Raw genomic sequence first — 17,924 nt, 5'->3', positions numbered from 1 at the left:
CTTTCACAGAGTCTAAGTGGTAAGCTCTGCAAACAACAGACTGATCAGTCGGCTCACCATAGAATGGCTCAGACTTCTTGAAGGTGACATCCATACTTACAAACATGCGTTTCCCAGAGGGACTCCAACACTTATACCCCTGCTGACTAGAGGAATAACCCATAAAAACACATTTCATTGCCTGTGGGCCCAATTTCCCAACAGATGGTCTATCATCCCGAACAAAACAAGTACTGCCAAATAACTTTAGGAGGGACGACAAACTTATCTTTTCCAAACAACAACTCACTTGGGGATTTCATACCTAGTATCCTGGAAGGTGTTCGGTTGATCAAGTATGTGGGTGGCATGACTCCTTCACTCCACAAGAACTTGGGCACAGTCATCGTGTACATGAGCGAGCGAGCTACTTACAAAACATGAAGATTCTTTCGCTCTGCCACACCGTTTTGGGGAGGCGGTATCAGGACATGTTTCATGAAGAATACCTTGGTCAGACAAGAAGCCCCCAAAGGTGTTGTTCACATACTCCGTGCCATATTCAATCTTGATCACCTGCACGTGAAACTGATTCTTCACATCGGCGTGGAAGTTCTAAAAACAGCTAAGCACCTCATCCTTGTGACATATCAAATAAATCCAAGTCATAACAGTTGATAAAGGTAACAAAATATTTCATTCCATTCATCGACATCAGACATCCGAATGAATAAGCGTAAATCTTGTGTGTTTAGCATATTCGCAAGTGTCACATGTCAACTTGCCTTGCCTATTCTACACATAACATCTGGAAATATTCTACTCATCTTATCAAAGATACATGTCCCATCCTACAATAATGGATCATCGTCCGCTTCTCCTTGTCCTCCATGGTCGCAACACACACCAAGCTGCACCCCCTGGTCCACATACCAGAGCCCCCTATGCCTGGTGCCAATCTCAGCCGTCTGGCTCATCTGGCTCTCCTGAATCAAACAACCGAACTTGTCTAGAGTCACACACCAGTCTATTTGATCAATCAGAGCCCTCAAAGAGACCAAATAGACAGGAAAAGCTGACACACGTAAAACCGAGGATAAGGAGATGGTTGAAGTGCACTTTACTGCACCAACCCCTACGACCGGGCTATTTTGTACCATCGGCAATTTGTGTAGTGCCCTTGTGAGCAGGAGGATGCTTATTGTAAGACTCAAAACACATAGAATTTATCCGCAACATGCTTAGATGCTCCAGAGTCTAGAACCCATTTTGAATCATTCTCACTAGTAGCAAGAGATGCCTTTTCAGCATTACCTTCATTAGTGGAGGCCCAGTGAGCAAAGTCTCCATAGGCCCATTGTCCTCTTCAACTGCCATGTGTGCCCTCTGACCCCTGAGTTTCCTGAGTATCCACCTCTGCCCATAATAGTCTGATCCCTTGAGTTCCCCGAGTATCCACCTCCGCCTCTAGCAGTCCTGCCTCTGCTACTCCCCCCTCTGTTATATTCCCTGCCTCTGCCACGAGTTGGACAGTCCCCACTTTAGGTGACCTACTTCCCCAGGTGCGCTTAGTGACTCCAAATGCTGAAGCCGGCACAACTCCAAGTTTGCTTGCTCAAGAGATAGCCGTGCCTCCTCTTTAGTCATCGCTGCAATAGCCTCATCAATAGTAGGCAAGAGAGTTTGGTGCAGCAGGGATGCCTTCCTGACATCAAAGCAACCTTTGAGCCCCTCCAAAAGTTCCACCACACGCCTGCGTGCCATCCACTTGTGTCCTGACTCGATGCAAGCCACATCATAGAGTTCCAGAGGATCGCAGTTATCCTGGTCTGCTTACAAAGCCTGCAGCTCTGCCACATATGATATCACTGATCTTCCCATCAATCTGAGCAATGAGCATGGCATTGCCCTTGCCAGAGTACTGGGTGGACAGAGTCTTCCGTATGAGAGCGTCCAACGGAGGGCACCATCGAGTTCAACGACCACCCAATAAGCATAGAGTTGATGACCTTCCACCTCTTTCCCTTCGCACTAGTCTTGTCTACTGGTTCTTCAACAGTACCCAACAAGTAGTGCCCATCAAGCTCCTTCTGCTCCACAACCAGCAATGCCCTCCGAGCCCAGCTCAGATAACTGGTAGCCACCTCAGGCTTGATGTCCGTGGGCGACAACTCAGATCTTCTGAGCCGCTTCCTGTCGAGGAACGATGGTCCCAAAGTTCGAGCCTGTGAGGAACAGAGTGGGCTTCTCGACAGACTCAGCAAGGCCTTTTGGTTCACTCATTTTCTTGACCAGCTACACACAGCAGCAGCAACGCGTCCGCAGTAGTTCCAGCAGCAGCCTCAGTGCTTCCTCCTCTTCCCTTTCAATCAGTAGCAGTAGAAGCAAATCAGCAGCAGCACATCACTTCAGCACTTCTCCTTCCTCTCGCGCAGCAGCTAATCAGGACGCCTCAGGCAAGGCTGGGGCTTCAGGCGGGAAACAGATTATGGGCGGGAACCAGAGTTCTGGGCGCCAACAGTTACGAGTAGGGGGAGAGAGATCGAACTAGTTCCAGTTTTCTCCCACCCCCACCTTTGACGTGAGCTTCTCCCCCTCTTCCTCAGTCCTCTCCGGCAGCTTCCCCCCTCCTTTCCTCCTTTCAGGCAGATCTTCCCCCTCCTCTCCGGCAGATCTCCTCCTCTTCTCTGTTATGTTATGTAGCATGCTAGTTGTCCAGCTATGCTCCTCTGCTTGTGCCTTCTATGCTATGCAGCTAGCCAACTATGCTCCTTTGCTTAGTGCTCTGCTCACTATCTCACAACCAGCAGCAACTGCAAGGTGTGTATGCCTAGCTGCTACCAAATTCTACTCTATTTTGCTGCTTAGAACTCTCTAAGGCGTCTGCCTTGTCTTATGCCTTAGCGCTTAGGCCGTGAGGCGCCCCCCAGCGCCTTGCCTCGCCTTACCGCCTTAAAAACATTGGCGTCTCCTCAGGTCCCGCTGTCGCCGGCATCTGATACCATGTTAAGTCGACGGAGAGACGTACCCGTGGCTCTGCATATGGCAGCTCGGGGTGAATCGTTGTGTGTGGCGGCTAAGGGAGAAGTGATGAACTGGTGGATTTTTGCTCTTTTTATGTCTTTTTAATTTCTTGCAGTCCATTGTGTTTCTAGCTCTTATTATTGCTCTCACCAAAATATTTTCAAATTGAAGGTACTTCTTTTAAATGGATCACATGATAGAGAAACTATTGGGCTGTCTGCTTCTGGCTTTGTGACTGCAATTACGGATTCTCTAAATCGGACATATGGTGATCCTGACAAAAGTCTAAAGTATCATGTAAGTTTGGTGACAATGCTTTTAAAAATAATTCATCGTATGACGATTGTAATTGAGCGTAATGCTATTTGATACGTAGTTATTGAGCATGCAAGCATTCTGTTCTGAATGTGGATATTAATTCTTAATGCTATAGTGGATAATATTTCCCTGCATAATTTTTTTATTGTTATGTGCAGCCCAAAGACTATGTTAATGCCATATTGGTTCCTGAAGGAGGCCAAATTCCTTTAGATGTTGAACATTTGGCATCTAAAAGAATTTTTCATGTGGTATGTAGTTCTATTCTATTGGCTATCAATGGTGCTTATTGATATTTTTTTACAGAATTACCGTGTTAAGTAGGATTTCTTCCCTATTTGCATTCTAAATTAACAACCTTGTGAATGAAGGCACCAACTAGTTAGAGCACCTACAGCCGGGCGCCCAAACCCGCCTCAAACGCCCAGGCGGATGGCCCGGTCAGTGACCGGTCACAAAAATGCGATCCAGATGGGCTCCTTAAACAAGCCTCAAATACCCGGGCTGACCGACACCCCTCAGATCCAACCCAAATATGGGGCGGATATGTGTTGAGTTCTACGGTAGGGTGCGTCGACTGCAAATTAAGAATTTCCTACACGCAGAACAACCAGGAACATGCTACGGGAATGGATCACAGATCGTTACCACTAGACGCGCAGTGCCGTGCAGCGGAAGAAGAGTTGGGGCAGCGCGTCCGTATGGTTCGTCTCCTCATTGTCCGATCTTCCTCGAACACCCGGTCGTCGGATCCCTCGTACAGGTTCGCCGGAGCGAGCAAGTGCACAGCCTCTAACAGTATCCGCGCGTGCAGGAGGAACGTCGTGCGACGGACTGCTAGGTCCGATCACACAACCGATGGCGAGTGGAGGTGGCTATTCGCAACACATGCAAACCCTAGTCGCGGTGCCGAAGCGATCAACCGCATGAGTGTGCCGCACCTCCACTTTATATAGGCGTCCGTCGCGGGCTCAACACTTGGGCCTCGCACAAACCCTAAAGCCCACAAGTCTACTCGGCCACAATCCGAATACAGCTCGGATCACATCCGACCAGTGTCCTCGAATTCGACCTCGTAGGTTCCTTCCCTTAAGCGCGCGACCCCTTAGGTTCAAGTCAGTTTGGTCGCAGTTCGGATCACCTCCAAACTGCACGGTTGGTAGCGGCCTCTAGCAAGGCATGCCGAACACCAAGCAGACCATGAAGCTGGTTAGGCGAACCTATACATCATACTTCTGTTCTCTTTGCCACACGATATATGTTGTCGGGCTCAAGGCGAGTCTGTCATCCTTGTGGTAGCCCGACCTCTTTCTCGTTCCAGTGATGCCGACCACTATCCGGATTATCTCATAATCCTTGTCGCATGGCCATGCTTATCCTGGTCGGACCACACGAGGGCCCCAGAGTATATCTCTCCTAATCGGAGGGGCAAATCCCATCTTGCTCGACCATGTCTCGCAGCATGGGTCTGGACAAGCCTGAAACCTACCTTTGTAACTACCCAGTTACGGAGTAGCGTTTGGTCGGCCCAAAGCAGGTCTGTCACCATCCCGAGTACATGCGCCAGCTCAGGTCTTAGGACATAGAACGTATGTTGTACTAGAGACTCACAAATGACATATCGCTGCGTCTCATAGTTGGGTCTGTCTGACTCGGACCTTATCTCGACTCGGATCCGACTATGTCGAATCCGACCAGATCCTTCCAAGTGCATATTATCCGGTTAGCATCCAATGCTTCATGGCTAGTGAGACCAAGCCATCGACCGTGTCATATGCTAGTCTAGTCGGCTGCGCGTCCACACAGCCCTTTCGACTAGGGACCTTTTAGGACAGTCATCATACAATGCATAGTCCCACAAACAAGTCACGTACTTGCTGATACACATCATTGATAATGTCCAAAGACTATCTTTATTCATAAACATATAGGAAATATCATCATACATGATATGCCTCTAGGGCATATCTCCAACAGTCTCCCACTTGCACTAGAGTCAATCAAATAGACATCGAATGCCCATAGCTCTAACGTGCCCCTCATGCTTGGGTTGTGGGAGCGGCTTAGTCAACGGATCTGCAACATTTGCATCCGTGTGAATCTTGCATAATTCTACATCACCATTCTTTACGATCTTTCGTATCAGGTGATATTTCCGATCTATGTGTCTGACCTTGTGGTGATTCCTCGGCTCCTTGGCTTGTGCGATGGCACCAGAATTATCACAATAAAGGTCGAACGGTTTCACCGAGGCTGGGAAAATACCAAGATCATCCAGAAAATGCCGGATCCAAACACCTTCCTTTGCAGCTTCACAAGCCGCAATGTATTCGGCTTCTGTGGTAGAATCGGCCACCGTATCCTGCTTGGAACTCATCCAGTGCACTGCCCCTCCGTTCAGGGCGTACACAAATCCGGACTGCGATCGACAATCATCTCTGTCGGTTTGGAAACTAGCATCGGCGTAACCCCTTACGATGAGCTCTTCCTCACCTCCATAAACTAGGAACATCTATTTAGTCCTTTTCAGTTAATTCAAAATAGTCTTTACCGCTGCCCAGTGACTCTCACCTGGGTTGGCCTGGTATCTGCTTGTTAGGCTTATTGCAAAAGCAACATCAGGCCTTGTACATATCATGGCATACATGATGGATCCGATTGCCGAGGCATACAGAATCCTACTCATCCTGCTTCGCTCATCAGATGTCGAAGGACTCTGAGTCTCGCTTAGCCTTATACCATGTGAGAGTGGCAAGAACCCTTTCTTCGCCTCACTCATGTTGAACCGCTTCAACACTTTATCTATGTACGTGCTCTGGCTTAAGCCGAGCAGCCTCCTCGATCTATCTCTATAGATCTTAATGCCTAAAATATACACTGCGTCACCAAGGTCTTTCATCGAAAACTTGCCATTCAATGACTCCTTGACCGAGTTCAGCATCGAAATATCGTTCCCGATCAGTATTATGTCCTTCACATACAAGATCAAAAACACTATCGAGCTCCCACTTAACTTCTTGTATAAACAAGAGTCCTCTTTGCTTTTGATGAAACCGAGACCAGTGACGGCCTCATCAAAACGAATGTTCCAACTCCGAGATGCTTGCCTCAAGCCATAAATGGATCTCTTGAGCTTGCATACCTTACTAGTGCTAGTCGGATCGACAAAACCCTCGGGCTGTATCATATACACGTCCTCGGTTAAATTTCCGTGAAGGAAAGCCGTTTTGACATCCATCTGCCATATCTCGTAATCAAAATATGCAGCTATAGCTAGTACGATCCTCACCGATTTCAGCATCGCTACCGGCGAGTAAGTCTCGTCGTAGTCAATTCCTTGAACTTGTCCATAACCTTTAGCGACAAGCCGAGCCTTGTGGATCTGAACATTTCCATCCACATCGGTTTTCTTCTTAAAGACCCATTTGCAACCAATGGCAGTTACGCCAGGTGGCGGATCAACCAAGTCCCAGACTTGATTCTCATCCATGGACTTTAACTCGGATCACATGGCCTCCAGCCATGCCTCGGAATCTGGGCTCACCATTGCTTCCGCATATGTGGCCGGCTCGTCGCTTTCTAGCAACAATACATTGCACACTCTGCGCAATCTTTCCGACCTCCGTGGTTCCGGTGCCGCTTCCACTACGGGTTCCCTGACTGACTCCGGTATGATCTATCACCAGCCGAGCCGTCCCCGAGTGGTCCTCGAATTTCTTCGAGTCGAACCGTCCTCCCACTGGCCTCCCGACTGAGAAACTCTTTCTCAAGGAAAACCCCGTTTCGAGCAACAAATACTTTGTTCTCCTCCCGGTTGTAGAAGCTATATCCCAAGGTTTCCCTCGGATATCCCATGAATATGCATTTATCCGACTTGGGTGTAAGCTTGTCTGACATAAGTCGCTTGACAAATGCTTCACAACCCCAAATCTTTAGAAAAGACAAACTGGGACTCTTCCCGGTCCACATCTCATGTGGTGTCTTGTCTACAGATTTTGATGGTACCCTGTTAAGTGCGAAAGCTGCAGTTTCTAGAGCGTATCCCCAGAATGACAAGGGTAAATCCGATTTGCTCATCATTGACCGGACCATGTCCAACAAGGTCCTATTCCTCCATTCCGACACGCCGTTTCTCTGTGGCGTACCCGGAGGTGTGAGTTGAGGTACTATACCTCGGCTTTTCAGATGATCATCAAACTCCTGGCTCATGTACTCACCTCCACGATCTGATCGCAGAAGCTTTATAGTCTTGCCAAGCTGATCTCAACCTCGTTTTGAAACTCTTTGAACTTTTCAAAAGTTTCCAACTTGTGCCTCATCAAATAGATATATCCTTATCTACTCAAGTCGTCGGTAAAAGTCACGAAGTACTGATAGCCACCTCTGGCAGTTGTGCTCATTGGACCACACACATCACTGTGTATAAGCTCCAACAGCTCGGACGCCCTCTCGCAACTCTTTGCGAAAGGAGACTTAGTCATCTTGCCGAGCAAGCATGATTCACATGTCTCGAACGACCCGAAGTCGGACGAAGTTAGGAGCCCATCATCATGGAGCTTCTTCATGCGTTTCAGACTAATGTGTCCAAGCCGGCAATGCCAGAAGTATGTCGGATTTATCTCATTAGGCTTATGCCTCTTGACATTCACGTTATAGACCGGTTTTTGTTCTAGATTCAATATAAATAGCCCATCAACAATGGGTGCATAGCCGTGGAACATACCACTCAAATATATTGAACAACCATTGTCCTTTAAATTGAATTCATAACCTTGACTCATAAAACATGAGGCAGAAATAATGTTCCGACTAAGTGCGGGAATGTAATAACAATTATTCAATTCCATAATGAATCCGGAAGGAAGCTGGAGCTGCATCATGCCGACCTCCAACGCAGCAACTCTTGCTTTGTTGCCGACCCTGATGTCAATCTCCCCTTGTGCCACACGCCTAGTTCTTACCAGCCCCTGCATCGAGTTGCAAATATGAACAACCGATCCGGTATCAAATACCCAAGAGCTACTAGGTATGTCAGCAAGGTAAATGTCTATAACATATGCAACAAGTGTACCTTTGCCCGAAGAAGCATTTCCGGCCTTCTTGCCATGCTCTGCAAGCCACTTGCTGCAGTTCCTCTTCCAGTGACCAGTTTCCTTGCAATGATAGCAAAAGGTCTTCGAGTCCGGTCCAGACTTCGGCGCAGCGGCGGAGGTTACCGTCTCCGTGCCATTTGCCTTAGCCTTTTTCTTGGACCAACTCTTCTTGAACTTAGCCGATTTCTGCACCATCAACACTTGATGCGTGCCTTCCTTAATATCCTGCTCTGCCACTTTGAGCATCCCATGCAATTCAGTGAGCTTCTTATCCATGCCATGCATATGATAGTTCGATATGAATGTCCCATAGCTGGGCGGAAGAGAACCCAGAACAACATCAGTCGCCAGCTCATCCAAGAGCGGGAAGCCCAAACGATCCAAAGCTTGCACATATCCGATCATCTTGATCACATGTGGGCTCAGTGGATCACCTTCCTTCAGCTTGCAATCCATCAAGGATCGCCAGACGTTGAACCTTTCGGTCCTAGCTTGTATCTGAAACATGCTCTTGAGACTCTCGATCATATCGTAAGCCTCAACTTTTACGAAATGCTGTTGCAAATCGGGCTCCATACAAGCCAGTATCAGACAACTGATCTTCGTTGATTCATCAACGAGTTTCTGGTAAGCATTCTTAGTTGTGGCATTAGCATTATTGGCAGGTTCCTCTGGAAGTGGATCCTCTAGAACATGTTCCTTTTTATCGTGCTTGAGAACAATTCTCAGATTTCTATACCAGGTGATAAAGTTTGTTCCATTCAGTTTATCCTTTTCCAGAATTGATTTCAATGCAAAGTTGGGTTGAACAGGTGGTGCCATTGATCTACAACAGAAATATGCAATCACTAAGCAATGTGTTTATGTAGAGCAATTCAGGCCTTAAATATAAATACCCCCACTGAAGTTGGCATCCCTCCGCAAACTCTCAGTGATTCAGGATCCGACTAGCACATGCGACTAGTGAGCTTTAACATCACTGCTAGACAACATGCCTATCCGGTAAGCAACTCCTTGCTAATCGTATCTCTATACGACTCCTGTCAGTCGGGAAGGTATCTCATACCCCGGCCCCCAACCTTCTCTGCCACAAGGCCCAAAACCGTTTTGATAGCCTTGTCAAGTTAACCTGATGCAATGCATGTCCGTGTCCGACACGAACCCTTCAGTTCAAGGACACCCAGCAGCACCCCAATTTTATGAGCCCACTACTAGACGTACTTGACGTGCAAAGGTGCAACATCGGGGATGTCAATTCGCTTGATATTCATGAGGGATCTTTCTACCATTCTAACATGCATAGAAACAAAGAAGCATAACAATCACAAATAAACACATATTGTGAAATAGTATGGCTCCTTCATGGACGTTCTTCCAGGTCGGCTCCGACTCCGATGACCATCTAGGAACTTCATCTTGTTTGTCACGCCGGGACGCCAAGCCACCAACCTGATCTCTATTATCCAACTACTACTACTAGTAATGAATTTTACATAGAGTCACAAGTCGACACGCAGGTCGTTATACATTATAATGACAACACTTTGGCTCCTGCCGGCTGACAAACATGGCACGCAGGCCATGTCTAAATTACACACATGCATCACATACACATGAGCCATACTATTCACATAAAACCCTGCAAAATAAAGTTATGCACAGAATCGTATTCTACCGGTTTGAGTGATCGTGTACGAAATACAAGGCGCTACGCACACGGCGGTCCCGCTAGCCGGTTAGCCGGCGGGGTTTGAAAGGGCAGCACCCCTCGCGGGTGCGGGCAGCGCCCGACGTTTTCGGAAATCACAGATCACATCTGAACTCTGATCACGCCGAATTTTCTGATCTGACCGATCTTATCGATCATCGCGAGTCCGATTCGGGTTCACGTTTCACTATTAACCCCGATGGCGGATACCGACCGGTAGGGGTAGGTTGTGTCACGACCTTATCGACTCCGATCATCAGAAAACATAGCCTCTTCAATCCCCATGTGCAATTGATCTCATCAACCGTGCACATAGCCGATCTCATCAAGGACAACAGATCTCATCAGCTGCCTCAACATATCTAATATGCATACAATCTGAATCCAAATCCTATAGCAGAGGCTCTGATACCACTGTTGAGTTCTACGGTAGGGTGCGGCGACTGCAAATTAAGAATTTCCTACGCGCATAACAACCAGGAACATGCTACGGGAATGGATCGCAGATCATTACCACTAGATGCGCAGTGCCGTGCAGCGGAAGAAGAGTTGGGGCAGCGCGTCCGTGTGGTTTGTCTCCTCCTTGTCCGATCTCCCTCGAACACCCGGTCGTCGGATCCCTCGTACAGGTTCGTCGGAGCGGTGCAAGTGCACCGCCTCTAACGGTATCCGCACGTGCAGGGGGAACGTCGTGCGGCGGACTGCTAGGTCCGATCACACAACCAGTGGCGAGTGGAGGTGGCTATTCGCAACACATGCAAACCCTAGTTGCGATGCCGAAGCGATCAACCGCATGAGTGTGCCGCACCTCCACTTTATATAGGCGTCCGTCGCAGGCTCAACACTTGGGCCTCGCACAGACCCTAAAGCCCACAAGTCTACTCGGCCACAATCCGAATACAACTCGGATCACATCCGACCAGTGTCCTCGGATCCGACCTTGTAGGTTCCTTCCCTTAAGCGCGCGACCCCTTAGGTTCAAGTCGGCTTGGTCGCAGTTCGGATCACCTCCGAACTGCACGGTTGGTAGCGGCCTCTAGCAAGGCATGCCGAACACCAAGCAGACCATGAAACTGGTTAGGTGAACCTGTACATCATACTTCTGTTCCTTTTGCCACGCGATATATGTTGTCGGGCTCAAGGCGAGTCTGTCATCCTTGTGGTAGCCCGACCTCTTTCTCGTTCCAGTGATGCTGACCACTATCCGTATTATCTCATAATCCTTGTCGCATGGCCATGCTTATCTTGGTCGGATCACACGAGGGGCCCAGAGTATATCTCTCCTAACCGGAGGGGCAAATCCCATCTTGCTCGACCATGTCTCGCAGCATGGGTCTGGACAAGCCTGAAACCTACCTTTGTAACTACCCAGTTACGGAGTAGCGTTTGGTCGGCCCAAAGCAGGTCTGTCACCATCCCGAGTACATGCGCCAGCTCAGGTCTTAGGACATAGAACGTATGTTGTACTAGAGACTCACAGATGACATATCGCTGCATCTCATAGTTCGGTCTGTCCAACTCGGACCTTATCTCGACTCGGATCCGACATCGGATCCGACCAGATCCTTCCGAGCGCATATTATCCGGTTAGCATCCAATGCTTCATGGCTAGTGAGACCAAGCCATCGACCGTGTCATATGCTAGTCTAGTCGGTTGCACATCCACACAGCCCTTTCGACTAGGGACCTTTTAGGACAATTATCATACAATGCATAGTCCCACAAACAAGTCATGTACTTGCTGATACACATCATTGATAATGTCCAAGGACTATCTTTATTCATAAACATATAGGAAATATCATCATACATGATTGCCTCTAGGGCATATCTCCAACAATATGGGGGCGCTCGGGCGCGTTCGCCACGTCAGACCCGACAGCCGTACCCCACCATAATTTGCACCAAACCCTTCCTCTTCCTCCTGCCTCCCTCCTATATTTCCCGTGCCCGAGCCCTCGCCGTCCGCCATCCTTGCTCCCCATCCTCACCGCCGGTCCCAATCCACCGCCTGAGATGTCGTCCAGCCCGTCCCAGAGCGCCGTGACAGAGACTGCGTTCGCCTTGTCTGTCGGCGTCCCGTCCTTGGCTTTGTCGTGCAAGCCGGAGATCATCACCCGGAAGATGCGGCGTCGCCTGCAGCGAGAGAGGGAAGTGGCGGCGGTGGCGCAGGGAGATGCGGACATGGACGAGCAGCCGTCGCCCCCGCCCGGAACCCCGCACCCCATCCATTCGTCCGCCAACGTGGATTGCGTCGTCGGACCACGTTGGGACAGAGGAGGATCCGATAGCTAGTTGGGGCATTCTGGAGAGCTTTTTGCCCACGTAGATGTCGGCGGTGGACGTAATCACTCATCGCAGCTCGTTCGGGCACGGATGAGCACGGGCACTGGCGGCTCTCGGGCTGCCCACAACCTGTTTGACGGAATGACACAACAAGAGTCGGTATGTTTTTGTTGCTCTTGTCCAATTAACTTTGCATATGGCATGTTCAGTGTTTTGCATAGACCACTAGTTCATTTCAGCCATGATGAATGCTTGCAAACCATGATCATTTAGGAGGTGTTCCTGTCGGACATGACCAATGACAATCAAGGTCCGACCTAAATGGAGTATGAATTGGGGGGCACCTCATTTGAAGTTGGGACAATATCCGATCCCAATCCGAGCAAGACGAAGGGAAAGATGGCGAAGGCAAGAGGTCCGGCATTCTCAACTTTTGAGGACATCTTGTTGGTCAAAGATTGGTTGGCCACAACGATGGATCCAATTTGCGGCAGCGAGCAAAAGGGGAACAAGTATTGGGAGAAGATTTGGATGGAGTATCACGAACAAAAGGAATATGTGGAGCCGCATCCTATCGTGACCAACCGCAATATGGCATCTCTCCAACATCGATGGGGGATCATTCAAGGGGAAGTGAACAGTACGTCAGCTACTACTCACAAGTGACCAAACGCCCTCAAAGTGGGATGGGAGTGGCAACTCACGTAAGCTCAATTGCTTCATTTCGTCATCATTTGTATATGCTTCTTGTGTTTGCATTCTCGTGCTCATACATATGTTGTTTGATAGACGCTGGTGGCGGCCACTTTGTATCATGAAACGGAGAAGCCGTTTGCTTTTAGCCATTGTTGGATCATATTGAAAGGAGTGCCAAGAAGGACACAACTTGTGGCCGATCTCAAGGCCGGCAAGAAGAGGAATGATGGCTCAAGCTCCCATCAATCTATTGGGTTGGCCGATGAAGAGGACGATATTGTCGTCGAGAATGGGAGAGCCACCGTGCCAAGGATAAGCGACAAGTCATGGGAAACAAGTGGGAGAAGGCAAGGGCCTCCCGTGATGCCGCGGCTACAAAAATGTCCTCCACATGGGCGGGCATTTTTTCAGCGAGGGAGAACAAGAAAGAGCAGAGGTACAAGCTCATGTTGGATGCGCAAAAGGAGAAGATGGATGGGGACCGGAAGAGGACGGAGAAGAAGCTGGAAATTGAGAGGGAGAAGATCGAGTTGGAGAAGCAAGAGGCGGCGATCAAATGGGAGCTCGAGAAGGTCAAGACATTTGGAGAGATTGAGGTTGAGAAGGAGAGGTTGCAACTCGCATGGGACGCGGAGGATGCGAAGATCATGTTGGCGGACGAAACCCTCTTGGATGAGCATGCAAAGAAGTTGCTTGTGGAGCAGAAGTTCAACGAGCCTAGGGAGTACGAGGCGGCGAGGATGGCTGCGGCAATAACGGAGCATGCGGCAAGGATGCAGGCGGAGCAGGACGCAAGGATGGCCTCGGAGCAGGCGGCATGGTTGGCGTCCGGCGAGTGATCCGGCCAACAAGCGAGGCATCCGTCACGCTCAGACATTGATTTCATTTTGGCATGTGTTGAACTATGACTTGCTTTGCTTTGTTTTGGACTGTTGAATTCGGACAATTTGTATCGTATGATTGACGTGCATGGATTGCATGGATTTGAGGCTCCGCATTTGAGGTATGTGGATATGCGGCAGCCCATATGAGGGGCTGGCGGGCGCTGTCCGCGGCCGCGGCCGCGGGTGTATAGGGGGCCGGATTTGCCCAGTCCGGCTGTAGATGCTCTTATATTCCTTAAAGCTTGTCTTCTTTGACTGCTGACCTGGATAAGTGCATGGATGAACCGATGGGCATATGAACCCACTTTGGAACCTGTTGGTACACTAGTTTTTAATTTGTTTCCATGCTGCTTGGGATTTTCATCGCACAATCCAGTTGCACCTATAGATCTTCATCCCCATTATGTAAAACAGAATCTAGATCAGATTATAAGTTCATTGTTGCTTAAATGATGGTAATTGATGCAGATTTTACACTGTTTCCTGTTGCAGCTTTTTTAGATAAACCTGGTTAAACAAGCTTACTTTAGAATCACAACATTACAAACTTGACTGATGTAATAGTCCCCTTAGACCTTACCGTAATCATGACTGATGTTGATGCCTAATTCTCTACTTGCTGCTTTGTCTTGGATCCTTGACCTGTATGGCATTAGTCACAAGCTTCTGTAGTCACTATGCTTTTACTAACATCAGTCGTTTCGATGTACGTATGTTGCAGTTAACCGTGAAATCTGTACGCGACACGAAGGTGGGTGTCATTTTTGATCCACAGTCTTTAATCCAAGCTCTGACCGGTCTGATATCCGAGCACATGGATGCACGCCTTGCGGAACCTGACCCTCTAACTGAAAACGTGACGTCTGTATGCTGAATCTCTGAAGGATGCACTTTCAGGTACATAGTATGCCAGTCCTATTCTTATCATGTTAGTGGTCCTACTTCAGATAGTGCTGCAGGTTTGCACCAAAATGACACGGTTGAAAGGAAAACCTAAAATGCATAAGAGTAGGTTCTAGTCTCCCTCTCGAAAGAACCGTCATTCATTTCAGTTCTGGTGAATAGTGATGCTTCCAGACGATTCCAGTGCCTGCTTCGGTTGCCAGTTCTACTTCCTATGTGGCACTACTGTGGGAAAGCCAATAGGGCAAGCTGATTAAAACATCTAAATATGTGACACTGTGGGAAAGCCAATAGGGCAAGCTGATTAAAACATCTAAATATGTGACACTTATGGCAGTCTCAGTGCATTTGTATCTAATTAAGTTATAGCTAGGTACTACTCCCTCCGTCCCAAATTAAGTGACTCAACTTTTTACTAACTTTGTACTAAGGTTAGTACAAAGTCGAGTGACTTATTTTAGGACGGAGGAAGTATATAACTGTCCTGGTGGCTTGTATCTTTGTGTTGTATCTAAAATTGTTTAATTGAGCATGTCGTTTATGATCTACTCCTTTCGTCCCATAATATAAGAACGCTTTTGACACTACACTAGTGTCAAAAACGTTCTTATATTATGGGACAGAGGGGGTACTTGGCATTTTAACCACGTGGCCTTTTTGTGGCATGTGACAAGCATTCCATGTTGGGAGAAGCTTGCATGAAAAAAGAAAGAGACTAGCACATGCAAAGTGGATAAATGCACGAGCATATATACATGGAACTGGGTTAATAGCCGTTGCCACCGTATAAAAGGAAGTAAGGACATAAAACAGTCAGTTATCCGAATAATCATTCTTGTGCACGACACTCGGTGCGCACGGAGTCTGGGCCGCTGGTCTGCATCCCATCCACTAAGGTGTATAATCTGCGATACCCTATTTGGCGCTGTATTGCTGTAACCTGTGGTTCCCTCTGGTTTTGTAAAGCTTCCAGAGGCTTTTGGCCGGTTTTATCTTTGTTTTTGCCAGGTTTTTGTACTGTTTTTCATTATTATATGTTTTGTTTTCAAATTTCATTTTTTTTCAAATTCATGGACTTTTTTCAAATCGTAACAAATTTCAATATCACAAACCTTTTCATTTTTGTGAACTTTTTTCAAATTTGTGAACTTTTTTTCTGGATTTGCAGTCCTTTTTGAATACATGAACATTTTTGCATTTTGTTAATTATTTCAAATTCACGAACTTCTTTTGAATTTGTGTTATTTTGAATTCATGAACTTTTTGTGGATTTTGTGAACAATTTTCAAATTCGCAAACTTTTTCAAAATAAAAAAGTGATCCTTTTCTTTACCTAGACGGCAGACCAACCCTGTAGGAAAATACAAGCCAAATAAACTACCTGAGCAAGCGGGCGAGCGAGTGTGGCGGAGCGAGCGATCAATTATTATTGTGCAGACAAAGTGTGAGCGCTGTCGCGCAAAGTAGCGGGACCTACTATTTGACGTGTTTTGCGTCAAACAGAGACACGCGCACAAGGGCGAGGGTGTTGGGCCGGCCCAATAGAGGCTGCCGTGAGCAGGCACTGTAAACAGCTTTGACACTGTAGCCGCTGAAATCCGAATTTTTTTTTTTATGCGCTCATCTGGGTTTGATCTGTGGATCTCATGTACCTGTGCGAGCCTTGCTAGCCAAGGGGGCTACGAGCAACTCCAATGAGGCGACCCATTTCGTTCGTCCGCGTCCGTTTGGATCGCATGGACAAAAGTAGCGGTCCAATGCGCCGACCCAAATGGACGCGCGTCCGTTTTTCGTTCGCGGGCAATCCATTTCAGGCCCAATTTTGAGTTGCGTCGGTGTGGACACGAGACGGACGCACGTGCGCGCCTACTCCTTCCCCCGGGCCCGCCTATAGGTGGCAGCCACCATCATTTTCCCCCATTTTCCCTAAAAACGCTTCCGCCCATGCGCGCCCCGACACCCAACCAGCCATGGAGGACGCCATCGGCCTCGACGCCGCCGCCGGCCTTGCCTCCCTCGCCTCGCCGGCGTCGTCGCCCCCTCTGGGAAAGGCAAGCCTCGTGTCCCGCGCAAGACCGCCGCGGCGGCCAAGCCGAAGAAGGTGCTGACGCTCAAACAGTGGGCAAGGAAGTCGGCTAAGAGGAAGGGCCGGAGGCACGCTGCGGACGCGAGGGATGAGGCCGCTGTGCAAGCCGCCGCTGTCGCCGCCGCGCAGCAGGAGTTCACCAACGCCCGCATCGCTGCGGCAACGAGGGAGGCGCTCTACATGCTTGGGGTAAACCTAGCCAGCACGGCCTCGTCCAAGCCGCCGTCGCCGCGGCCAGCACCAGCTCATCGGCGTTTCCTTGGATGGTGATGCCCGACTCACCCCGCGCATCGGCTTGCAACCCGGTCCCCGGCTTCCACGTCTACCCGCAGGCCTCCCGCCTCTCCGGGGAGTGCTCACCCCGCGCATCGGCTTGCAACCCGGTCGTGCCTTCCACGCCCGTGCCCATCGACCTCAACGCCACCCCGGTGGTTGGTGGCTCGTCGTCCGGCGGCACGAGGAAACTCGCGCAACAGGCGCCGGCCGGCGGTCTCCCGGACGCCCGTAACCTGTTCGAGGAAATGTCGTCCGCCGTCGACGAGGACTACATGCAACACCTCATCTTCGAGGGTGGTGCGCCGGGCGATGGCTACGATCTCGAGGTGCTGGCTACGATCCCGAGGACGAAGAGAAGTTCAAGGCACAATATGCCGCGCTCAAGGCACGTGGGGGGAAGGGCGCCGTGGAGGATGTTGGGGAGGGCGAGCCGGCACGGCCGCGGGGGAAGACCAACTCCAAGAAGGAGGACAAGCGAGATGCGGCCACCAATGCCTTGATCGCAAGCGTGGACGACATGATGAATAAGAAGGACCCAAGAGAGAAGGAGCGTCGACGTTTCAAGGCGGAGCAAATGGATGCTTTCATGGAGATCCAAAGGAGGAGGCTTGATCTTGACGCCGAGAAGCAAGCCAAGATGTTCGAGCTCGAGGCGGAGAAGCAAGCCAAGA

At 49.2% G+C, this 17,924-nt stretch overlaps 1 protein-coding gene across 2 annotated transcripts in view; it reads left to right on the top strand.

Moving 5' to 3' along the window:
• The window catches only part of LOC119276261 (uncharacterized protein YNL011C-like), a 37,587-nt gene extending 22,148 nt beyond the window's left edge, over positions 1–15,439 (top strand). The window contains exons 11-14 of one of the 2 annotated variants that reach the window (XM_037557291.1): positions 3,175–3,300; positions 3,480–3,572; positions 12,682–13,112; positions 13,198–14,360. In XM_037557291.1, the coding sequence (XP_037413188.1) occupies positions 3,175–3,300; positions 3,480–3,572; positions 12,682–12,729 (267 nt within the window). In that variant the 3' untranslated portion in view covers positions 12,730–13,112; positions 13,198–14,360. Of the gene's footprint in view, positions 1–3,174; positions 3,301–3,479; positions 3,573–12,681; positions 13,113–13,197; positions 14,361–14,709 lie in introns of those variants that run through there. The other variant, XM_037557290.1, reaches the window with a different exon arrangement.
• Positions 15,440–17,924: the final 2,485 nt, after the last annotated feature.

The sequence above is a fragment of the Triticum dicoccoides genome, chromosome 3B (genome assembly GCF_002162155.2).
Source record: "Triticum dicoccoides isolate Atlit2015 ecotype Zavitan chromosome 3B, WEW_v2.0, whole genome shotgun sequence".
In the NCBI taxonomy this organism is placed as follows: domain Eukaryota; kingdom Viridiplantae; phylum Streptophyta; class Magnoliopsida; order Poales; family Poaceae; genus Triticum; species Triticum dicoccoides.
The sequence above is the reverse complement of the archived record's forward strand: the minus strand, read 5'-3'. Positions and strand labels throughout refer to the sequence as shown.